The following is a 26,668-nucleotide window of genomic DNA, read 5'->3' as shown; positions in this document are numbered from 1 at the left end:
TGTCCTCTTCGGCAAATGGTATCATACTGTACTGCATTATATCCACGTATGTGTATCGGTCCTTTATGCGAGTAATTTTGTTAATTGGGACTACACAAAATAATTGGGCATTCAAACCGCCATGCTTCATAGAATCTGGGATCGTACTCTGTATTAGAGGAGCGCCTTAGATACTGACGGGACCGCCGTTGCGCCATTTATCAATCGGCCAATTCAGGTGTCCTTTTGCGAATTTAAGACGACTTGCTACATGATTGTTGCTTAATAACGGTACTTTTCCAGGACTGCGGAGATATAAATTATGTTCATGTAGAAGTCTTCTCACTGTATGAACACCGCGGGCCAGGTTCAGTTCATTCCGAATCTCCCTAACTGACATTCTAGGTCGAGTCTTGGCACATCTTCCAACTATTCGTGTAAAATTCTCAGAAAAAAATTGTCTTGCGCCCCTTTTTTCGTCTTTTTTTTATAAATAATTGCATTGCGAATCGTTGTGGCTTAACACCCTACAAGTCTTTCCCCTCCCTTGTAGGATTTACCGTTGTTTTTGACAGATTGAATCTCTTCTCGGTTTTCTTTAATACAGTGCTTCCCGCGGCCCAATAAAAGGTGCAAATGCATATTTTGTTTTGCTTTTTTTTTTTTTTTACATTGAATAATAAATAAAAGATCAGGAAACTTACTTTTTGTTTGATAAAATTAAATTTTTTTTAGTAAAAATTATCTGTCTGCAATCAGCGCTCACCGTTCATTATTATTCTATTGCTCACTCATAAAAACAGATATCCCAATAAAATTGGCTCTAAAAAAGTAACCGTAAGTGTTTCACACTTATTGTTGTGTATAACAGGATCGTTATACTTCAGAGAATATATAACAAAAGTAATGATCGACGGCAATATCATAAAAGAACCAAAATTTAAAGCAAAACTCTCTTGGCCAATAGGCACTACTATTTCAATGCTCGCAACTGTATATATTCTTGATCTCGAGGACCTCCTCTATTCGTAAATACATATTTTAACACAAAAATCGGGGGATGCTATTTCAAATCCTAGCCAAGTTTTTTCTTATCGTAAAGAAGTGGTAACGTTCCACATAAATTTTTATTTTCAGGTTTTTCTGTTTTGACGTCTTTAAAAGGTTGCAAAATTGGCCAAAACCTTTGCGAATTTGTACGACATCGCGAAGTCGTACCACCAAATAACACATCAGGGTCAAATACCATCAGTAACGATGGTATTATGTGTTCTGTTACGCAGCCGCAAAGGTAAATTCTTGAGCATTACCATATCATTTTCGGTAAAAATGTTCCTGAAAATTTGGCGCAAACTGCATAAATTGCTTTCTGCTTGTGAAATCAATAAAAAAATTAAAACTTAATAAAAATCTGAGTTCCTTTTTTTTGTTTTTTTTTCGTTATTTAGTTATTACTTAAACTGAAATTTAGTTTTTAAGTTATACAATATATACATTTTAGGTTATATATAATTTTTAATAATCAAGCATTAGTAGTGGAATTATAACTTATACTTATTTTGTTTCTTTTTATATGCTTTGAAATTGTTTAAATTTTTTTTTAATCAGTTGTGCCGATAAACGAACGTTGCAATAGGAGGCTAGAAGATTAAGCTGCAGTATAAAGTATATCAACTTTTGACGAAATCATAATTGAGATAATTACTGTGCGCCTACTGTGCGTTATGTTACGACGTCTATATCAACAAAATCTGCAGTGCCATCAACAAGAAAACTTTCAAGTTGACAGGTGTGCAATGCTGTTATTGTTAAGTATTATTTCGATGCATTGTATAACAGCACGTTAAAGCCCCTTCCTTTATTTTATTTTGCTTCGATAGAATGGAATTATTAATACTAGGATATATTACATTAATATAAGATATATTGCTTAACCAATTTAATTATACCCTTTTAGGTCTAATTTGGTTTTTTAGTGTTGTACTGTGTTTAACAAAAAACAAAAAAAAACTGATTTGCACTATTATATCGATATGCATGGATTGGTATTCATATGTGGATATGAAAACCAGTAAATATACATACCTAAGGACCCTCGACATTTGGGTATAAGTAACCGGAACGGACCCAGATTTTTATCAGGGCAAGTTCTGTCAATCAAGCGCAACTCCACGAAATTACTACGGGAATGTTTCCTACAGCTACAACTACTACAACCTAGGTGAAGGGGCTAGAGTTTACGTCACCACTGAACAATGTCTCACTTGTTTGTGCGGCATGCAACGTTCGGCTAGTCAGACCAAAAAGCTTCTTATCATAGAAAATTTATCTCTAAAATTACATTTTCATAAACAAGAGAAAGTTGAATCGACAGAATGCAGAACATGGGGGGGGGGGGGGTTAAGAATAAAGTGGCATTTGAGCATTATCACTATGAATGTTCAGACATCAGGTGGTATTCCATTGCTTCCAATGTTTTAACCTAAGGGGTCAGTAGGGTAATCTGGCCTGTTTTTTGACACTGTTTTTCATAGAAATTTTTGTTCTACAATAGAACTTTTTCATATATCATGGAGTACATAAACATTTTTTTTCGGAATTTTTTGATGACATCTGTCGGAGAAATACGATTTCTCATGTTTGGATCATCTGAAACACAAAAACCCAATTTATTCTTACAAAGTACGTGAATAGTTATCGTCTCTACTAGAATCATGAAAAAATGTTGATAAATAAAAAAAAGTAATTAACGTTTTTTTTTTACTTTTTCCAATATGTTTTTTTACATAAATTTTTTCATAACATTGTCAATAAATTATGAATCTAGTAAAAACGATATTCAGACGCATTGTGAACATTTAAAAAAAATTAAGCAAATCGATTGAGTAGCTCGACCCGAATTATGTCCGCGTTTAAAGTTTGAGGTGTGCACTTCGAACGTCGAGCGGAATTATTATTTATGGACCTTTTTCGAAACTTTCCAATGGTAAAGTGGGTTTCTACATTAACTCTAAGGGTATAAAGGAACAGAAAATGCAAACAATTTTTTTGAAAAAATATTACTCTACTGACGCCTTAAAAGATATTTGCATCTAGAGTGGGGAAAAAGGAGATTTTATCAAATTCAATGGTGGCCTAAGTCCGCCGATGTTAATTATTGTTTTATTTCTTCTATTACATTTCCTAATGGACTAAAAGATTAAATTTTTGTCGCATCCTTGAATATAAACAAATTTCAGATATCCTTTGGTCGTCGACTGTAGTTAGCCTTCTTTGTTGATATATATGTAGTACTAAGCCATCGATTCTTAGTTTTGGCGAATAGTCATAACGATTAATCTACCAATTCGATTTAAAATACATTCTAAAAATATGATAATATGTCTTCATATACAAGCCTTACTCCAAGAAATAGACATTCTGTACATCAATGAACCATTATAAGAGCAGAGTAAAGCAATCATTTCTTTATAATATGGCCCGAGTGCTTTGGTTCGTTATCATGCTGAAAGATCCACCTTCTTCCCAGGTTCAGTTAATCTACCGATGCTCTTAAATTTAGGTTATATATCTATCTTTAATATCCCTCTACAAACGATAAATTTTTTTATTCCAGACACAGCCACAGAAATTTTCAGATTTAGTTATTATTAGTACCTAATACATATCAATACCGTTACAACAACAAAAGTATATATTTGGTGCTTAGGTTACATTTCAATATTGGCTTTTTTACAAAAATGGTTTTTCCATCACTTCCAAAAACGTTGTTGTTGTTTTAACGGAGTGTCAATCCCCGTTGGGATTGTAAAGCTATCCAGGTTGTCGTCGACGTCATCTAGCGGCAGGCCCAGGAAACGTGCTGTTTCGACGGGGTCGGACCAAAGGGAAAGCGGTGTTAGATGAGTGGGGTTGGCAGGGCATTCAAAGAGGTGGCCAGTATCATGCGGAGACTCATCGCATGCAGGACATTTATTGGATATGTCTGCATCTATTCTGGATAAGTAGGAGTTTAACCTGCTACACTATCCAGGACGAAGCTGCGCTAGGGTCACTCGCGTTTCTCGCGGCAACTCGAGCTCTTCGTCTGCGATGGGTGGTGATTTGACTGCAAGAATGCCATTCACTGGAAGGGAGTCGGTGAAAACGTTGTATTTGAATTCATATGTTAATAAAATTTGTTTCCAGAAATCATGCAAGATCTTTATTTTTGGGCTTTTGAACAAATCACAAGCCATTATCAGGATAATTTCACTATTAAGGGCTTTCCTGCTTAGAGTTCTGTTATGTACTCCATTGTCATATTAAGCTCTGAAATTTATTATCAAATACTTTTAGAATAAAAAGACATCTCTGCCGCTAAGCTTCTTCGGTCGACCAGTCGGCGGTGTGTTTTTAACACCTAAATTTTTGTAAAGTTTTCAAATATGGTTTGAACTGTTGGTTTAGTTAGATTAAGCGTTTTAAATATTTCATCAAATGATTTATTCTCAGGTGTATAGTATTTTACAACCAGGTTTCGCACACCAGTTGGCATTCCTTTCCGAGGAACTATATACCATTTTAACTATATGATTATATTAAAACGTGTTCAACATGAAGTCGTATATAAAACTTAGTACCCAGCTCTCAAGAAATGTAAAAACTTCATATAAAAAAAACGCTTAAGAAATGGCGTATGCAGCTCTGAAGAAATCTAGTACTAATTTTTAATAAATTTTTTCAATAAAATGCGAATATGGCAAATCTGGTTTTGCGAAGAAATATGAAATCAACAATTGTTTCTTGAAGGAAATTCAAAGTAATCCTTAAGTTCATCCTAAATTAGTTAAAATCATTATGAAGTATATTTCATTTTGAAATGTTGTATAAAACTTACCAATCATCAACAACATTCCTTAAATCGCAATTAAAATATTTATGTTACTATACACATACATATATACTTACATAATACGCACAAAGTTTATTTTCTTTGTTTATTCTCTCTTGCTCCTTTAATGTGGATCATTCACAATGCGTAACCAGCTGTCAAAATTACTTGAAGCAATAATGTATTTTTTTTTCTTGAGCAATTACTTGAGAGCTGGATACGGACCTTAAAGCATAAACACAAAATTAAAAGAAACCGTACTTTTTAGTGTGTAACAAGAGCAGAAAGTGTACCATAATGCCGTACGTAGAATTTTGTCAAAGGTTTTTTCTAGTGTTTGAAACTTTAAATACGTATTTTGGTTTATAATTTCTTAACAACAATGTAATTTAAAAAAAACTGCATCATTACTTGTTCTTTATTACTTTAAATTCAGCAAGACATCAAATTAGGGGTAGTAGGTGGACTTTGTCGCCCACTTTATGTACGATGATGTATCAAAAAATTCGAAATTGAGTGTCATATTGATTATGTTCAACATTTTCAGGTTCTGCGGTCAGATATAAATCAGTTTTAACCAATATTAAAATTTTGTTTCACGCATATTCCATTTTATTTATTTCGTGTTTCATTCATGCCACTAAATTTCCGAAAATGTTGTTACGTTATTTTGCATTTCAGGTGACGATATAGTCATGTTTTAACTACTTAAGTAACTGGGTTATCAAATATTTTTAGTAATTATTCTAGTTTTGACTATTGATCAATCCAATCAGGGACCAATTTAGTGGTCGGATAAAATTGGGGTCAATCCTCGTAAAGTAGAACCATCTGTTGAGGGAATGTTGTTGCTAAAGCGGCAAAAGGCATTTCTGAAGTAATCGAGGAATGGTGCCGAGTTGACATTCATTGGTCGCACTGTTACTTTGACCCGACTACCGTTTCAACGGGATTTTGTGGAAATTGTATTGTGCTTACGCAGGCTCGACTCTTGTCATACTCAACATATACCCAGTATGCAAAGAGTAATCGCATGACATTAACAATTTGTTTGCGTGCCATACTCATCTGTTACGCAGTCGGGACAGCTATGTCCAAGCTATTCAACAATTTTAACGCAAGTAACAAGTACTACGACGCCGTAAACATACTCAACTGACCAGGGTAATTCTTTTTGTGAGTATATGCAAAAAATTGTATATAAAAGTTTCAGTTTCTACTTACTATGTAAATATACAACCATTTTGTTACACTATGCTGAAAATAGCTCATGTGGACTTCTGTTCGGGATAAATTGGATAATTCTGGTGAATTATTCGTGATTTTTTCATAGAGATTTATCTTAAACGATACCATAGATTTGAATTACTATAAAATGTCCAATTTTTACAAGATATAAAATAAATGTCATCTTCATGTCATGTGATCTTTAACATATTAACAACTGAAAAATGTCGTACAATATTTGCATATTTGTAGTATCAAGCTGTTGCATGTTTAAATAACCAATTTATTCATTGCATTGTAAAGAACTCGAATTAACGTTTACTACGTTTTTTGTTTACCAAAATCTTTTTCAATTTCTTTAAGGAGTTCAACGACTGAAAGCGGTACAAGTATTAGTAAGAAAGTTGATATCAAAAAATCAACAACGAAACAATCATTAATTACATCACAGAATTCAACATCAAAAACAAAAATTTCTATAAAAAAAGAAGGCAATTATCGACGTCACTGTGAACTCACTGGTAACTTAGGGTATGTACGTGAATATTCAACTCACTATTCACATCATCATTACTGTCATCATTATCTACAAGAGCTTAAGCAACGATCACAAACAGCTTTGATAAAACCATCAAATTCCTCGCCATCTTATTTTTTGCATCGTTGGCGAAAAGCTGCCCCGACTGTAGTTGATTCGGAAACGAAACCAAATATTCTGAGTAGGGTCCTGCAGGAATTTTCGAGCAGCACATTAAATAAAAATATCAAACTAAATCGAACAAAAAACTCTGGTTTTGTAGCTAACAAATTAAAGGTAAAAGCTATAGTTAATGCGTCAAGTCACCGTTCTAAGAGGGTTATTCCATACTATATCACTGACTCTGACGATTTTCTGCAAAATCATCCACCATTCACGGTGCAAAAGCGCGCTACAAATAACAAATTATTTAGTTTGAGATTATCTTCAACAGAATCAGATAAGTTTGCATCATTAGGATTACTATCAAATAAGAGTAAGTCAACACACTCATCAAGATCATCATTAACATATATAGACAATTTTTCACGGGATTGCGCTTCTAGTAAAATTGAGCTTGTGGATCAAATAAATACTTCATCAAAGAGTCTTGTAAAAGCCAAACAAGCACTCACCAATTTTACTCACTTTAATTTCAACCAAAGTGATAAGGATTTGATAAGCATAAATAATAATGGAAAGAATTGTTTTACTGTGAGTAAAAGAAAAGCAGATAACGTTATGGATGATATAAAAAAAAAGGAAACTTCATCAAATTCTGCGATACGACGTGTAGGTACTATTTCATTTGAAGATAGCAAAGAAAAATCTACTAAGATGACCCAAAAATCAGACTTGAATTTGGATCGATCACAAAGAAATTCCGGAAGGGAAGCACTTTCTTCTGGACTTCTTATGTCATCATGCTCCGACACAGCGCTCCTAACCCCACCAATTTGTCAAAAGTATAACAATCCTATGCGTTTTATTAGAAAAAATGTCGACCAATCTTCGAGAAATACTAACACAAATTACCTTGAGTTCGAAACGGAGTTTCCCCGTGATTACGATGATAATATCGAGATGCTGTCAAGGGAGGCGGAACATTTAGAAAATCAGTTCCGTACTCCTACTCGTACTAGTAACTCAGAAGTCAAAATAACCACGCCTCATAATATAAAAAAAGACGAAATAATAGACCCCGATCCACACGCACTTCAAGTAAATACTGTTGTAACAACTTGTTCCGGAAAGCGTGTAGGATTTAAAGTAGAAGAAAAAATTGAGGAACACATTGCCGAAAGTAGTATTCTACAAAAGGCTACATTAAAAAACGCTGGACGTGCCAGTTTTGAAGATATAGTCCCTGTTGCAGTCAGTATACCTATCACGACGGAAGTGGTATCTTCGAGCAATTCCAAAACTACAACTTCTACCCAATCGACTATATCCTCTTTGAAAAGTTCTTGCAAAGACGACGACGATGAACCAGTTGCTATGTCACCGTGTGGACGTTTTTTTAAGTACGACAAGGAAGTAGGTCGTGGCTCATTTAAAACTGTCTATCGAGGATTGGATACAGAAACTGGGGTAGCGGTTGCATGGTGTGAATTATTGGTATATTAAATGATTACGTTATGCAATAACTACTATACAGCAATAAAATATAATTGTACAGAAATTGTTCAAAACGGACACAATAGTGTTGGCTACAATTATTTATATTTCTCTGTCATTCCCTATTAAAGAAAAATAGATTTTGCTTTTGAAAATTCCCAAATTGTCTTATTTGCAAAATAAACAAACTTTTACTTATAATGTGAAACTTTCTCACTTCAATGTCAATCTGATGGGTGTTTTCGTTTTTTTGTTTTCGTAATTTATATCTAATTTTCGTAAAATAATCAGCGAAATTTTTGAAGCATTGTATAGTAAAAAATTACGACAATATATGCAAACAATAAAGGTAAACTTACAAATGTAGCTGACATAGAATGTATTATATAAACATGATAGTTACCAGAATTGTAAATTCTTTAAATAAGAAATTGTTTAAAATTCTGCTGTGTAGTAATTCGCATTTTATTTTAAGTGCTCTTATTCCTTTTTTTTAATAATTATAACTTATTAGGACAAGCAAGTTAAAAAGAGTGAACGTGTGAGGTTTCGTGAAGAGGCAGACATGCTGAAGAAATTGCAACACCCCAATATTGTACGTTTCTACACGTACTGGGAAAACTCGGTGTCACGAAAAAAGAATATTGTTCTAGTCACAGAATTAATGCTTTCAGGAACTTTAAAATCGTAAGAAGAAGTCCAAAAATGAAATATGGATTTTTAATTCTGAATTCTTTGTTATAGATACCTAAAACGATTTAAGAAGATAAACCCTAAAGTTTTGAAGTCTTGGTGCAGACAAATTTTGAAAGGATTACATTTTCTACATACTCGTCCTTTACCTATAATTCATCGTGATTTGAAATGTGATAATATATTTATAACAGGAACAACTGGTAGTGTAAAAATAGGAGATTTGGGACTAGCAACATTAAAAAATCGTTCGCATGCCAAATCTGTGATTGGGACTCCGGAATTCATGGCACCAGAAATGTACGAGGAACATTATGACGAATCAGTAGATGTTTACGCTTTCGGCATGTGCATGTTGGAAATGGCTGTGTCCGAATATCCATACAGCGAGTGTAAAGGTCCTGCGCAGATATACAAGAAAGTGATTTCTGGAATTAAACCTGCAGCATTATCCAAAGTGGAAGACCCAAAAGTACGTGAGATCATTGAGAAATGTATAGAACTCAAAAAGGAGGACAGGCCCAGTTGTAAGGATCTTCTAAACTCAGAATTTTTTGAAGAAGATATAGGTATTCGTGTAGAGCCAACTGCTACTGAATCTTTTTTAAATAACCCCGAAAATAACATAATTGAGTTTCGGCTTCGGTTTCTTGATCCTAAAAAACGATCATCTAAGCACAAAGAAAATGAGGCTATTCAATTTGAATATGATATAAAAATCGACGATTGTGAACAAATATGTCATGATATGACCAAAGAAAATATAATTACGGAAGAAGATTCTCGTGCTGTTGTTCGAATGTTGAAAGTGCAAGTTTTTTCACTACTGAAAGAACGAATGCAAAGGCAAACTCAATTGCAATTGCAAAACGAGAAATCGCGGTTGGAAAAGTTAGCATTGCAAAAGCAACGTGCTATGTTGGGCCCAAATGTTGAAGAGGAGGAAGAGGAAGATGAAGAGGCCGAATCCGAAGAAGAGGATGAAAATTTGAGGGCAAGATGTGAAAATGTTATTGACATAGTTCCAAATTTTACTACAGATTCAGCTAAAAAGACTGATAAAGAACATTTAGCTGACATATCTGTGTGTGTTCCATTCCAACAACAGACTTCATCTGGACAGAAAGTGGAACAGCAGCCTATTTTACAGCAAAATTTTTACTCTAATAATGGACAAATGATGCCAACACAGTCAGTCATATCTTCAGGAGCAATACAACCTACAGTTCATTTTGTCTCACAACCGCAAATGGCATCTTTTCAGAATTCCACAACACCCATACAGGATATTTCAGCCATACAAATCATTTCTCCTACCAAAGGAAATATGCCATTTAATAACTCCGGTCAAAGTTATATCAACCAGCAAGTTGTTCTTTCGGTTCCAGTTTCTAATACAGTTCCGTTTCCTGTTGTAACATCACAATCAATGCAACAGATGGTACATCAACAGATGACACAGCCATTGTTACAACAACAACAATCGCAATTGGTGCAACAACAGAGAGGGACGAATCAACAAGTGACCCAACAGCCTATAATATCACAACAACTAAGCCAAACGAATATCTCTCAAATTCAACAGCAACATCTAAATCAACAAACGCAAGCATCCCACCAGCAGCAAATACCCCAACAAGTTGTAAATCAACCACAATTTCCAAAGCAAAACCAGTTATTACCGCAGCAAATACCTTCACAACAAGCAACCCAACAGAATCAGACAAGTCTTCAGCATCCAATGCAACAATTAAATCAACAGGTGCCAAATCAGCAACAAGTTAATCATAGTCATCAATTGTGTCAGCAGCTGGGTACACTTCCACACCAAGACTCTCAACAACATCAACAGACCGCTAGTAATATAAACCAGATAAATAATCAGCAGTCGGAAAGAACTGTTCAACAGTCATCTACTACGACATTTGGACCTCAAACAACCGGTCAGCAGCCAAATACTACACAGCCAATAGTTTATCAACAGCTAGTGCACGCGCAACAACTGCCGAATACACCACATGTGCAACCAAAATCGGGAATTCAACAAATTTCTACGATAACGCCATCAGTTACTCAATCTTCCCCTACATTCACACCACTAAAAATTGTTTCTGACACTCTCGCTACTAACATTTCGAACCTTATACCAGACTCTACTGCAAATGACAGTGCACCACCTCAAACAAAAAATACAAGTTCAAGTTTAAGCACTGCAAAACCGAACAATAACACTCAAATTTCTCAAGAAGAAAAGCAAGGATTTCGCGCGCCAAAGACGCGAAGATCTAATCGCAGCAGCAATGAACGTGTGCCAAAGCTTAGTGTTACAGGTATAGAACACGGTACTCTCATAAACTGCCATATGGAAAACAAACCAAAAACAATAACGTTTAAATTCGATATACGCGATGTGAATCCAACAGAAATTGCTAACAAGCTAGTAAGCATGTTTATGTCAAATCAATATAATATTTGTTAATTATTAATTTTTTGTGCTCCACAGATTGCTCAAAATTTGTTGTCAAAGTATCAATCAGTGGTATTTGCGGAAATGATCAATGACATTATACAACAAGTTGAGTTAAATCCCGGTCAGATACCCGTCCCAACATATTGTCGTAACATGGAAAAGGTATGAGGATTTTTCTAATAATTACATAAACTATAGATATTAAATTTTTCAACAACATATTTTATATGAGGTTGCGAAAGTGAAGGGGTACATGTTTATGAAGCTACTTAGATATCAGCGAAGAAGATAACATTATGTATTATTACTACGAGATAAAAGAATTCTTAAATCTCAAATGACAAAGCAATTTATTAAATGGGTTTTAGATAGTTGAGTTGTAGAAAATATAATCAACTCAAAATCGATTACGATTGCGGGTATTCAAATATTGTTATTTATTAAGGGGTTATGTGTAGTCAGAGACATTAAAACAACTACAATTTTAAATATTTTTTGCCAGTAAATTATTTTATTTTATAAAAGGAAAAACATAGCATTATTAAATAAGGTTCCGACTTCACTTGACAGAAAAAAATTAATGACATTTTCAGTTCCAGCCAAAGTTGCGAGTATCACTTGTCCTTGGAGATTCATTTAAAATCAAACGACCAAAAAAATAGTTTTATTAATGATTTTCATTTACAAAATGGCGGCTTTAGACATTTTTTTTTTACAAATTTGCAGGAAAAATAATAGTTAACAGTTTATAAAAAATTTAAATTACAAAAATCCTTCGATTTGGCACTCGATTTTTTAGAAGTGATAACTGGTTCAAAAAATAAAGTTTTGAGAAAAAGCACATGAAGTTTTTCAAAGTTCCAGAGCGCTCTTGTACTTATTGTACTTTAATAATGTGCAAAAAATTATTTTTTGAAAATTCTGACTACCCCTAAACTCAAAAGATGTTCTTTGAAACATATCAAACATTTCTTCATCTTCTTCTTCTTAATTGGCGTAGACACCGCTTACGCGATTATAGCCGAGTTAACAAGAGCGCGCCAGTCATTTCTTCTTTTCGCTACGTGGCGCCAGTTGGATATTCCAAGCGTAGCCAGGTCCTTCCTCACCTGGTCCTTCCAACCGAGTGGAGGTCTTCCTCTTCCTCTGCTTCCCCCGGCGGGTACAGCGTCGAATACTTTCAGAGCTGGAGTATTTTCGTCCATTCAGACAACATGACCTAGCCAGCGTAGCCGCTGTCTTCTAATTCGCTGAACTATGTCAATGTCGTCGTATATCTCGTACAGCTCATAGTTCCATCGAATGCGATATTCGCCGTGACCAACGCGCAAAGGACCATAAATCTTTCGCAGAACTTTTCTCTCGAAAACTCGCAACGTCGACTCATCATATAGCAGGACGGGTATTATGAGTTTGGTTTTTGTTCGTCGAAAGAGAACTTTGCTTCTCAATTGCCTACGCAGTCCGAAGTAGCACCTGTTGGCAAAAGTAATCCTGCGTTGGATTTCCAGAATGACGTTGTTGGTGCTGTTAATACTGGTTCCTAAATAGACGAAATTATCTACAACTTCAAAGTTATGACTGTCAACAGTGGCGTGAGAGCCAAGTCGCGAGTGCGACGACTGTTTGTGTGATATTTCGTCTTGCCCTCGTTCACAGCCAGACCCATTTGTTTTGCTTCCTTGTCCAGTCTGGAAGAAGCAGAACTAACGGCGCGGGTGTTGAGACCGATGATATCAATATCATCGGCATACGCCAGCAGCTGTACACTCTTAAAAAAGATTGTACCTGCTCGATTAAGTTCTGCAGCTCGAACTATTTTCTCCAGCAGCAGATTGAAGAAATCGCACGATAGGGAGTCGCTTTGTCCGAAACCTCGTTTGGTATCGAACGGCTCGGAGAGGTCCTTCCCGATCCTGACGGAGCTTTTGGTCCCGCTCAACGTCAGTTTACACAGCCGTATTAGTGTTGCGGGGATACCAAATTCAGACATTGCGGCATAAAGGCAGCTCCTTTTCGTGCTGCCGAAAGCAGCTTTTAAATCGACGAAGAGGTGATGTGTGTCGATTCTCCTTTCACGGGTCTTTTCCAAGATTTGGCGCATGGTGAATATCTGGTCAGTTGTATATTACCAGGTCTAAAGCCACACTGATAAGGTCCAATCAGTTTGTTGACGGTGGGCTTTAATCTTTCACACAATACGCACGATAGAACCTTGTAAGCGATGTTGAGGAGGCTTATTCCACGGTAGTTGGCGCAGATTGTGGGGTCTCCTTTTTTATGGATTGGGCATAGCACACTTAAATTCCAGTCATTGGACATACTTTCGTCCGACCATATTTTGCAAAGAAGCTGATGCATGCACCTTATCAGCTCTTCGTCGCCGTGTTTGAATGGCTCGGCCGGCAATCCATCGACCCCTGCCGATTTGTTGTTTTTCAGGCGGGCAGTTGCTATTCGAACTTCTTCATGGTCGGGCAATGGAACGTCTGCTCCATCGTCATCGATTGGGGTGTCGGGTTCGTCTTCTCCTGGTGTTGTGTGTTCACTGCCATTCAGCAGGCTTGAGAAGTGTTCCCTCCATAATTTAAGTATGCTCTGGGCATCGTTGACTAGATCACCTTGGGGGGTTCTACAAGAGTATGCTCCGGTCTTGAAACCTTCTGTAAGCCGCCGCATTTTTTCGTAGAATTTTGGAGCATTACCCCTGTCGGCCAGCGTTTTTTTGTCTGCAAATGCGTCTCGCTTCCCTTTTCAACTCTCGGTATCTATCCCATCCCGCACGTGTTGTGGTCGATCGTAACGTTGCGAGGTAGGCAGCCTGTTTTCTCCCCTCTGCGACACAGCACTCCTCGTTGTTTCTTTTGCACTTTCCGAAAACCAATGGTTTCGGTTGCAGCTGTACGTAAGGCGTTTGAAATGCCGTCCCACAGTTCCCTTATACCGAGTTGACGAGTGCTCTCAGAGAGCAGGAGTGCAAGCCGAATAGAAAATCGTTCGGCTGTCTGTTGTGATTGCAGCTTCTCGACGTCGAACCTTCCTTGTGTCTGCTGGCATCCGTTTTTTGCTGTACAGAGGCGGGTGCGAATCTTGGCTGCAACAAGATGGTGGACCGAGTCGATGTTTGGACCTCGGAGCGCACGCACATCTAAAACACTGGAGATGTGTCCTCCGTCTATCACAACATGGTCGATCTGGTTGGTGGTTTTTCGATCCGGAGACAGCCAGGTAGCTTGATGAATCTTATGCTGGAATCTAGTACTACAGATAACCATATTTCGGGCCCCGGCAAAGTCGATCAGCCTCAACCCATTTGGGGATGTTTCTTCGTGGAGGCTGAATTTACCGACCGTAGTGCCAAAGATACCTTCTTTGCCCACCCTAGCGTTAAAGTCGCCAAGTACGATTTTGACATCCAAGCACTCATAAAAGGCATCTTTGGTCACATCGTTCTTCTCTTCCGTTGGGACGTGGGCGCAAATCAGCGATATATTGAAAAACCTCGCTTTGATGCGGATTGTGGCTAGACGTTCATTCTCTGGAGTGAATGATAGTACTCGGCGACGGAGTCTCTCTCCCACCTCGAATCCCACACCAAACTTGTGCTCCTTTATATGGCCGCTGTAGTAAATGCCACAAGGACCTACTCGTCTCTGTCCTTGTCCCGTCCATCGCCTTTCTTGGACGGCGGTGATGTCAGCCTTTATTTTTACGAGGACATCAACCAGCTGGGCAGCGGCACTTTCCCAATTAAGGGATCGGATATTCCAGATGCATGCCCTCAATTCGTAGTTCTTATTTCGTTTGCCATGGTCGTCATCAAAAGGGGGGTCTCTCATCCGAGGCTGGTTGTTACTATTCGCTGGGGATGTTTTTTTATGTGGCGGAACGTATAAAGAATAAGCGTGGATTACGTGTGACAATTCAAACGGTTCATACACATCTCTATGTAACTCTGTTTACTCACATGGAGAGTAGAATATAGAAGTATATGTGATATATAATGTGTTGTTTTAGTCTTCATATTTCCAACACTCCTTCTCAACACTATATTTACATTCTCAAAATAATATAAGTAAATAAAATAATTTCCTTCTACAAACCAATTCAAAAATTAAGGAATATTTACTTCACAGAAGTCCTATTAAATTAATACATTTTACATGTTTAGTTCTACTCAAATTCTATGTCAATACGTCAGCAATCATATTTTCTGTAAAATCATATTCAATTTCTATACGAGGTGTGTTCAAAAAGTATCGCGAATTTTGAATTTTCGCGGGTTACGTATATTCGAATTTCGAATTTTTTGTGGCGTTATGTTGGTACTCATGTCTCTCACTTATGCCGACAAGCTCGGCCATTTTGAATGTTCATTCAATTGTTGACAGCTGCTTTGCTTGCACGTGTTTTGGATCGTCTTCGATTTTTTCCTATTAAAAAAATTGCACCACGATAACGCCCCTGCTCACACAGCGTTGCTTGTGCGCGACTTTTTGGCCAAAAACAACACACTAATGATGCCGCAGCCACCGTATTCCCCAGATCTGTCCCCCTGTGACTTTTTCTTGTTCCCTAAACTGAAGAGGCCCATGAAAGGACGACGTTACGCTTCTCTTGACAAGATAAAGACGGCATCGAAGGAGGAGCTGAAGAAGATAAAAAAAATTGAAGATTGGAAAAACCGTTGTCACAAGTGTATAATATCTCATGGGGATTACTTTGAAGGAGACAAAATAGATATTCATGAATAAATAAATAATTTTTGAAAAAACACAAAATTCGCGATACTTTTTGAACACACCTCGTACATTTACTTTTATATATTTCACTAACGTGGTGGTATTTAGGTCTATGTGTTTGCTTCTTGCATGAAACTTGGGATTCCTAACTAAACATTGTGCGCTTCGATTATCGCTGTAAACCGGTATCGTCTCAATGGTTTTAAATCCAATTTCGCCGACCAGTTTCTTAATGTACACTGCTACTTCTGTCATCGTGAGTAAGGCAATATACTCGGCTTCTGTGCTGCTCAGGGCTACAAGGCTTTGTGTCTTCGACTCCCAGCTGAACACAGAACCTGCTGGGAGGAAAACCCAACCAGTAAATGATTTGTGATCGGTAGAATCGCCAGCCCAATCCGCATCCACAAAACAGTGAATGTTCTGCACAGTCTTCTTATAATGGATCTGCAGCTCTGATACACCTCTCAAGTAGCTTAGCAGCTGCTTTGTGCTCCTTTTGGGGATCTGCATTCGTCTGCTCAAGCTTAGCTGTAGAATGCAGTGTGTCTGATCTTGTAGTCAAAGCCAGATATAATAGAGACCCGATCAATGACTGATAGTTAATTTAGTTCGCTCGGTCACAGTCCTCATTTGTACAATTAACTTGATGTCCAGCTTCTTTGCGTATATATAAACATGGTTTACGGGAGTAGGGGGTAAAACCGTTTTTCAATAGTGTGGCATTCAGTTTTTCGTTCCATTCGTGTCCACTCGTTTTCAAGCCATACAATGTCTCAAAACTCGTTTCGGATGCAGTTCGTCAACAAAACTTTTCGAACTAGAGAAAAAGTTTCGGTTAAAGTCCAGACGCTGGGAGTAGCCCTTAGCAACCAACCGTGACTTAAAGCATTCGACGTTCCCATACTAATCGCGCTTGAAGGCAAACACCCACTTGCATCCAATGAGCTTCTCGCCTTTTGGTAGATCTACTAGAGACCAAGTTTCATTTCCCCGTAAACTATACATCTCCTTCTGGAGCGAAACTTTCCACTTGTCCCCATGGTGCGGGTCCAATGTCCCGTTTAGACTTTTTGGGACTGCTACATCATCAGTTGTAAAAACGTTCAACATGTGGTATTGTTTTCTCGGACGTCCGGGCAAAGCAATACGCATAATCTTCGGTCGCCGAGGTCCCTTCATTTATGCAACTCTAAGGTCACCTTGATGGTCATCTTCTGGAGCCACATCTTGTTGTTGTATTTCAGTACTCGGCAGACCGTCGGTAACGGCTTCAGGTTCTACTTTTGAAAGTATGTTAGAGTACTCACATATAGCTGCCGAATTGTCCCTTTCGAGTTCAACAATCTGACCGTCATTTACCATTAGGGTCTCGATCACTTTTTGTCTATCAAGGTTATATAGGCGGCATGCCTTTGCTGTTTCTGAATATTCTACCATGATTTGCTCTTTGCCCTTTGGAGACAATTTTTTTTGTGTATTTTATCCAGAACAATGTATTTGCCACCAAATATTTTTGGATGTCCAACAAATGGCCTTCTCCCTAACCACACCTCCAAAGATGTCATGCCAGGAAGTGTTGATCTCTCCGCACGATTCCTCAAGTACGTCATCTCTGTCAATGTTCTATTAGCGCGCTCCTCCACATCATTCTGCTGTGGGGTGTGCGGAACTGTCAGCTGACACCACTGTTGATAAAAACCTGCTAAAATGCGTCACTTAAATATTCACCACCGTTATCGCTTCTTAGCGCTTTGAACTTTTTAACCGCTTTGGCTTTATGCCTGTGATTTGAATTCCTTAAATTTTTCCAAAACTTCATCTCACGATTTTAAAAAATACAAGAACACGTATCTAGATCGATCATCGGTAAATGTCACAAAATGCCGATGGATTCTCAATTCATTACACCGCAAATGTCAGTGTGCACTAAGTCCAGAATTTTTTCTACACGATTTCACTTGCCTGGCTGCTTAACACAATTTTTTTTCTTTTTGCACATGTCTCACACACATTGTTAGCGTTTACTTACGATTATATTCCGTTTACCATTTTTTCTTTAATCATGTTATAAAGATTGCCGAAATTTATGTGCCCGAATCTACTGTGCCACAAATGCGACGAAGACACCTAAACGTTAAAGCATTTGTTAATATCACTTTCAAATATGAACAAATTTTGCCGTTTTGCCTCGAGTATAATTATGCCAACACTCTCAATCATTTGAACTTTGGTTTTTCTAAAGTTCATTTTATGTCTATTTTCTATTGCATTTGACACCGACATGAAGTTACACCGCAGTTCCTTTATATTGGGTTGTCAAAAAAGTCTTGCGGTATTTTTATTGATTTTTTTATTTAAATTGAAATGAATTTTTGATGACTCATGACCGATGCTACGGCTGCTACTATGCCGGTCTCTTTCGACCAAATCAGCGATTTTATCGCAATTTTCGACGACAGGCCTTCCGGAGCGTGACGCATCTTCGACCACCTCTACACCAGAACGAAGACGTTAAAACCATCTTTGTGCGGTGGAAATGGAAACTGTATCGGGTCCATAAACTGCACAAATTTTATAGGCGGCTTGAGATGCATTTTTGTCTTAATCGTAGTAGTACTGTAAAATATACGGTATTTTATCTTTATTTTGCTCCATGTTTGCGACGCTGTAACTCACGAACGACTTAAAAGAAACGACAATTAATCAAACACGTGTTAGCGCTTTCCAAAGAGATATAGCATGACCCGATGCGACGAATAAAACTAGAACTACGCGCTTTCAGCGCCAACTAGCGAAAATACCGCAAGACTTTTTTGACAACCTAATATACAACATATCAACTAGTTTGATTATACGAGTATGCTCATGCCATTTTGCCATACTTGCTCTTTATGTTGCTTATAGCCAGTAAAATATGAACGCTTGCGGCACAAATGGGATGTAGCACCACTATCGAGATACCGTGCACTTTACGAAATTTCTCCCGAATGATGACCTAAGCACGAAACAGAATACGTTTTTTCTCTTGCACTATTCTCGGTTTCACTCTTCGAAGTAGCGATTTTGTCGCGTTTCTTTGTTTCCTGTTAACAGAATCGTACCTTCTCTTGTTTTTTTTTTCCTGTATTACAAACGCTCTTTTTTCGGCATTTTCCGTCTGCTCTTCATTTACCCTATGCCTCTTACAAGTTTTAATTTCAAAATGTCAAATGGAGGCAACTTGTCGCGAGTTTGCATTACAACAACGAAATGCTTGAAACCTTGGGCAGACTAGACAACAACATAATCACCTTCACAGGGTCGCCTAAGGCTATGCCCAGCTCTGCCAATTTGTTTGTAATTTCCACAAACTAATTAATATGTTGTGGTATATTATTGCATTATCGCTCTCCTGCGCAACTGTACTTAATGGATTGGACCGGCAGGCATGTGAACTTCTTTTAGATTCTTCTATGCATCTGAAGAGGTTAAGCACTGTTTAATATGCAGCCTTTGAGAAGGTTGCAGGTTTAGTATGATGCAAGCGAATGCCTTTCTATCGAGTTTGGTCAACTGTCTCTGATTCAGGCTTGATGAAATCACCACACACAACGTCCTACAGGTCTAATGTTCAATTCAAAACAGTCTGCATCCACACATCGTAATTTTCTTCACTTAGTGTCTCAATTTGTAAAGACATATTCAAAAGTCCAGAATTACTTTTTTATAAAGTCAAATTCATTCAATTGCACCGTGATGCTATCTGGGCCCATAACCTATTAAGGATGTTGCTTTAGCAAAGGTAACTAAAAAGAAGAAATGCATACTGCGCACAGGCAGCGAATACGTATAAAGCAAAGCGTGGATTACGCGTGACAACTCAAACGGTGCGTACACATCTATGTACATACATATGTTTACATGGAGAGTAGAATATAAAAGTATATGTAATATATAATCTGTTGTTTCAGTCTTTATATTTCCAACAAATCCAATTGAAAACAAAAAAAAACAAAAGAAATATGTAATAAAAACAACAACACCTGCTCAAACCATAAAATGATGAATTTAGGCTATGTAAACTGGAACTAGTATGTTTTTGTGAAACCACGAATAATTCCACTTTACTGTATAGATCAAAAAGACCGGTGCGTATGGACAAAGCGTCTAGGGCCTGTCACAAATTTATTCATGCGGCTAATATCAATTGCAGCCAATTCGCCGTGTTTGTAGAAAGTATGAGATGCTTCAAATTTAACTTTTTATTATTATTGTGCTAAAAATTTCTTTCTTCAATATGAGAATATTCAGTATATTTTTCATGTAGAAAGATTATATTTTAAGATTTTATTAAGTTAAATCAAAAATTAGTTTGCGCTTTCTTTTTCAACCAATTCCACTAAGCAAGTTTTACAGCATTGAATTGAATATAATTCTGTAGTATTTCAGTGGTGTTGCCAATCTGTATGATTGAAATAAATGTAAGTGGAAGACATCTCATGGGTCAATTTTTTTTTTTTATTATTATTTATCTCTAGAGATTAATAATATTTACCGACCACTCAGGTATCCATCTTTCACTAAGCAACTTGAGAAAAGTAAAAAACACTCAATGCATTCGTTAAAAGCTTTGTTAAAGGTCAACTTCTAAAGTATTGCTCTCTTACAGAAGAGTTTTTAATTCAGGGACGAGTTGGAGAGAATTATAGAAGTTAATCTATCAAACTCCTAATTCCTCCAATAGTGTTTAGTGTATGTATTTTTATGCTTTCTTTTTTATTAAACAGTTAAAATTCTTAAAAACCAATGATACATACATTTTAGTAAGACATTTGAAGACAATTCTACTAAATTAATATTAAACAAATAAGAAAGGGGACGTTCGCGTGCAACCGAACATTTTATACTCTCGCAACTTGCAAAAATCAACGCCTGGAAAATACCTTATGATGTAAAACGTCAACCAGAGGATCGAAATCTAAGCAAATTTATATATACATATACTCAATATAACCCTTACACTGACCGACAAATTGTGCATAAGATTTATCAGAAAAACGAAAATCATTATACGTAGTATATGGGAGTTGGGGTAGTATCGACCCGACTATATCTAGTAACTATTATCATGCCACATACTAAAGAAATGTTCCCAGGCTTTCATTAAGGTACCTCACATACAATCATCAATCATTAGTCAGCTGAACATTCGAAAATCCTGGCAATTGTTATATGTATATGGGGCCAGGTCAAGTTTTTGCCCAATTGTATCTAAGTCGGGTACAAAGTTATACTATTATGAGTAAAACACGTTCTGTAATTGTCATTAAGGGGTTAGGGGTAGTCAGAGGCACGAAAAAATTAGAGTTTTCAGTGTTTTTTTTTTTGCTATTAAATTGTGTTATTTTGCAAAAGTAGTAATATGGCATTATTATAAGATGTGTTGAAGTCAAGAAAATTTCAAAAAAAAAAAATTAATTTCCAAAGTTATAGTTGTTTGTGTTGACCCTTTTCCAAAAAAAGGTACTTGCGGTGACAAGCATAAGTCCTTGGAGATTCATCTAAAAACAATCGGACAAAAATAATTCGTTTTATAAATAGATAATCCCGGGCCTGATCGAAGGATTTTTTTTTTTTCAAAATTAACAAAATGGCGGCCTCAGGAAATTTATTTCCAAATTTTTACGAAAAAATTAGCAGTTAATTGGGCTTAAAAAATCGAAATTTTCCAAAAAAATAAAAATTTCAGTAAAATCTGAGCGGTTTTCGAGTTACAGTTGTCACCGATTCAAAAAAAAATAGTTTTGAGAAAAAGGCGTTTAAAGTTTCACACTAGCGCTGTGAAGTGCCCGAGCTATCTTTGTTATTTGTAGAATAACTCAAAAACTAATTATCGGATCAACGTGAAATTTTCAGAGAATATTTTTAAGACATAACACTTAACGAAAATGCAAAAAATAATTTTTTGAAAATTCTGACTACCCCTAACCCCTTAAGTTAACTCAACTTTCAGAGAATATTTTTAAGACATTACACTTAACGAAAATGCAAAAAAAAAAATAATTTTTTAAAAATTCTAACTACCCCTAACCCCTTAAGTTAACTCAAATATTGACCGATATATCCGGCATAAAGTCACTTGCAAGTTCGAAAATCTTTATATTAGGTATAAGCTGACCTGCATGCGTTGTACTGCGTGAAATTATGTGTTTTGAAATGAAAAGAAAGTTGAATTTACGTTGTGTTAAAAATCATTTACTTTCAATTTTCTAAATTTTTTTCAATGTAACGCAGTTTGATAAACAACATTTTTTGGCTTCTATTCCGGTGCGTAAATGTACAGAGAAGATTGTTTTCCAACTCGGGAACACGCCACATATAACTGGCGTGCACTCATGCAATCGTAGTTACGATAATTTGACCAATGTTGGCATAAACATTCGTGATGAGTTAACATTTCGTTGAAGTGAATTGACAAAAGGCAGGTGGAACTGATATCAAATTACTGGAACCGAAATTTGCCTATTTCCAATTCTTATCGAATACGATATAAAATGTCTTCGGCAATGCAATTTTGTTCGTATTCCATAATTGACGCGGATTTGAAGGCAGATATGTCGAAATGGTCATCGCAAAAAGTGTGCGAACTTCAGTGGCATGCGAAGGAGCTATCGAATCGTCCATCATTTGATTCCATTGATTATCATGTTCCAGCAATTGTAATTGCTGGCATGCTTCTCAAAAAGTTGCACACACTCTACCATTCACAGTACGCAACGACTCAAATGAAATTGAACCACGTAAATTTTATAGCAAACGAAGGTATAAATTCGTCCTAGGGAATTAGTTGAGAACACACCTGCATGTCCATCTACTGGTTTGCCTTGCTTTCTGCGGAACTATTTCATCGACGATGCATGCCATACATAATATCAAGGTATTTCCGAATAGAGCAATGTTCCCGCAAACGGATCACTGACGAAAGCTGAGAAAAAACTCGTCAATGTCTATTTTGTTGTTGGAAGTGTTTCTGCTGGATGTACTGTATTCTCTAGGTTGAAAAACACCCTTTTGCCATTCTCCAAATGAGCTGCGAGACGTAAAACGGTCGGAAAACGTTCATGAATTGCAAAAGTAAATATCCTACAAAGCGCTTTATTGCAATTCACGTATCGACCGTATCGTTCAAGACCAATAACCGCCACGTTGCTTCCTTTGGTGACGTAATTGCAAACGTATTTTATCGATTACACCAAACTGCTATACTCAACATTGATATGAGTTTTGAATGTGAATTAGACAATAATGGTGAATATAGTACGATCCATGTGTTGTCAACTTCGACATTCACTCTTCTAAATTGAATGCTGAATGTTCTGCCATTGCCGTCTGGTGAGCGACGCCGATAGAGTGGATATCCATCATTTCTAGTTTGTGTTTCCGAAGGAAAAGCACGTGGATAGTATTTGGTGCATTTATTGTCAGACATACAAACTGAAACAGAAATTATTTCATCAATTTGATCAACAGAGTACATCTAGCATCTAACAGCACCATATATGCGTTGCTTCAAGGTAAAGTCCATCGAAGCTGTTGCTGGAAAAGTCTTGCTGTGACATCGTGACGATCGCTTGTTGATTAACCGCGATCCAAAATTCCACACGTATGTCATAGCAACCTGGGAGTACTCGATCAAGTGCCTTGGTGTGCCATACGTTGATGACAAAAAGAACGCCGACCGATATTAGCGAGACCTCTTCGTGGCTTCGTAACAAATTTCAATCAGTAATTGATCACTTCGTCTGAAACACACATAAAGTTTTCACTGAATAATTTTCAATCATTTTTCTTTTAAGTAGCCGCAATTAAAAGCAAGCGACCGAAATTGAACGATTCAAATAATTTACAGATCAAAATATTGAAAAACAAAAAATTTGATTGGAAAAAGTCACATTTTGGAAATTTCTAATTTTTCGACCTTTCCTTATGAAAGAAAAGGGCTATTTTTAGGGGTTTTCCGGCAATTATACAATTTTTTCTTCCCGTAAAAACCATCTCTGAACTTCAAAGAACATTTAAAAACGGAATTGGCCAAATTGGTCCAGGCGTTGTTGAGTTATGCGCTTAGCAAGACATTTTGCGATTAATTTTTATATTATAGAGCCAACTTTCGTAATTTTTTCTTACATAAGAACCTTCTAATAATAACAAATGCAACAAAAAAAAAATTAGTGTAATCGGTCCAGCCATTCACGCGTGATGCCGTGACCAAGGGAAAAAGGGATTAATTTTTATATATATAGATATGAGAACTCAGGGAAGTATTAATCCGATTTAAACATGTTGATACACGCAGATACTCTTCTTCTTTACTGGCGTAGACACCGCTTACGCGATTATAGCCGAGTCAACAACAGCGCGCCAGTCGTTTCTTCTCTTCGCTACGTGGCGCCAATTGGATATTCCAAGCGAAGCCAGGTCCTTCTCCACTTGGTCCTTCCAACGGAGTGGAGGTCTTCCGCTTCCTCTGCTTCCCGCGACGGGTACTGCGTCGAATACTTTCAGAGCTGGAGTGTTTTCATCCATCCGTACAACATGACCTAGCCAGCGTAGCCGCTGTCTTTTAATTCGCTGAACTATGTCAATGTCGTCCTATATCTCGTACAGCTCATCGTTCCATCGAATGCGATATTCGCCGTGGCCAACGCGCAAAGGACCATAAATCTTTCGCAGAACCTTTCTCTCGAAAACTCGTAATGTTGACTCATCGGTTGTTGTCATCGTCCAAGCCTCTGCACCATATAGCAGAAACTTATAGAGTTTGGCTTTTGTTCGTCGAGAGAGGACTTTACTTTTCAATTGCCTACTCAGTCCGAAGTAGCACCTGTTGGCAAGAGTAATCCTGCATTGGATTTCCAGGCGGACATTGTTGGTGGTGTTAATGCTGGTTCCTAAATAGACGAAATTATCTACAACTTCAAAGTTATGACTGTCAACAGTGACGTGAGAGCCAAGTCGCGAGTGCGACGACTGATAACAGGAGATATTTCGTCTTGCCCTCGTTCACTGCCAGACCCATTTGCGTTGCTTCCTTGTTCAGTCTGGAGAAAGCAGAACTATCGGCGCGGGTGTTGAGGCCAATGATATCAATATCATCGGCATACGCCAGCAGCTGTACACTCTTATAAAAGATTGTACCTGCTCGATTAAGTACTGCAGCTCGAATTATTTTCTCCAGCAGCAGATTGAAAAAGTCGCACGATAGGGAGTCGTCTTGTCCGAAACCTCGTTTGGTATCGAACGGCTCGGAGAGGTCCTTCCCGATCCTGACGGAGCTTTTGGTGCTGCTCAACGTCAGTTTACACAGCCGTATTAGTTTTGCGGGGTTACCAAATTCAGACATCGACACGCAGATACTATTGTCAGAAGGTTCTTCTATCTGTATATGAATATGAATACCGTTACCGTACCGCTTTATGGGGAGTGAGTTGGGTTATCTTTCGATCTCATCAATTTTCTCCTTGTCGGTAGGAATTCTTATAATGTTTGCGCTCAGCAAATTTGGTTATTGTAGCTTTAGTAGGTTAGGAGATATGTACATTAATTTTATTAGAGGGCGGGGCGACACCCACTTTTTCAAAATTTTTTCCTCACAGATCCCTCTTGCTACTGAACTAAGTTACAGTTTTATATCTTACTTTCGTGCTTAGTTATGACACTTTTTAAATGTGCGGTTAATACGATTTGTGAGCGTAGCGGTTGGCCGTTAGATGGGCGTCTGTGAACTCGTACTTTTATACCCTGAACAGGGTATATTAAGTTTGTCACGATGTTTGTAACACCCAGAAGGAAGGGTCGGAGACCTTATAAAGTATATATATAAATAATCAGTATGTCGAGCTGAGTCGATTTAGCCATGTTCGTCTGTCTGTCTGTATATATACGAACTAGTCCCTCAGTTTTTAAGATATCGTTTTGAAATTTTGCAAGCGTCATTTTCTCTTCAAGAAGCTGCTCATTTGTCGGAACTAACATATAGCTTCCATACAAACTGAACGATCGGAATCAAGTTCTTGTATGGCAAACTTTCATATTTCCCAATGTATTTTCACAAAAGTTGGCACAGATTATTTTCTAATGCAGCAATGTAATCTCCGAAGAAATTGTTCAGATCGGATTGCTATAGCATATAGCTGCCATACAAACTGAATGATCGGAATCCAAGTCTTGTATGGAAAGCTTTCACCTTTGACAAGATATATTCACGAAATTTGGTATCATTTATTTTTTAAGACAACAATGTAATCTCCGAAGAAATTGGTCAGATCGGATTACTATAGCATATAGCTTCCATACAAACTGAACACATAGTTACCAACAGAAATGCACCTGTGAAGGGTATTTAGCTTCGGTGCAACCGAAGTTAACGTTTTTTCTTGTTTTGTACTAAGAAACCCGCATACCAAATTTCATAAAGATATCTCAATTTTTACTCAAGTTACAGTTTGCACGGACGGATGACAGACAGACAGTCACCCATATTTCAACTTTTCTCGTCTTCTGATCAT

The 26,668-nt window shown here is 37.3% G+C and overlaps 1 protein-coding gene across 5 annotated transcripts in view; it reads left to right on the top strand.

Moving 5' to 3' along the window:
* Nucleotides 1-26,668, top strand: part of LOC105225679 (uncharacterized) — a 49,386-nt gene that overhangs the window by 3,113 nt on the left and 19,605 nt on the right. For 3 of the 5 annotated variants that reach the window (XM_049459856.1, XM_049459852.1, XM_049459853.1), the window contains exons 2-7: nt 1,117-1,270; nt 1,588-1,768; nt 6,443-8,213; nt 8,728-8,900; nt 8,958-11,346; nt 11,410-11,538. In XM_049459856.1, coding sequence (XP_049315813.1) covers nt 1,704-1,768; nt 6,443-8,213; nt 8,728-8,900; nt 8,958-11,346; nt 11,410-11,538 — 4,527 coding nt within the window. In that variant the 5' untranslated portion in view covers nt 1,117-1,270; nt 1,588-1,703. The remainder of the gene's footprint in view (nt 1-1,116; nt 1,271-1,587; nt 1,769-6,442; nt 8,214-8,727; nt 8,901-8,957; nt 11,347-11,409; nt 11,539-26,668) is intronic. The other 2 variants (XM_049459855.1, XM_049459854.1) reach the window with 2 other exon arrangements.

Source organism: Bactrocera dorsalis, chromosome 6 (genome assembly GCF_023373825.1).
Source record: "Bactrocera dorsalis isolate Fly_Bdor chromosome 6, ASM2337382v1, whole genome shotgun sequence".
NCBI lineage: Eukaryota > Metazoa > Arthropoda > Insecta > Diptera > Tephritidae > Bactrocera > Bactrocera dorsalis.
The sequence above is the reverse complement of the archived record's forward strand: the minus strand, read 5'-3'. Positions and strand labels throughout refer to the sequence as shown.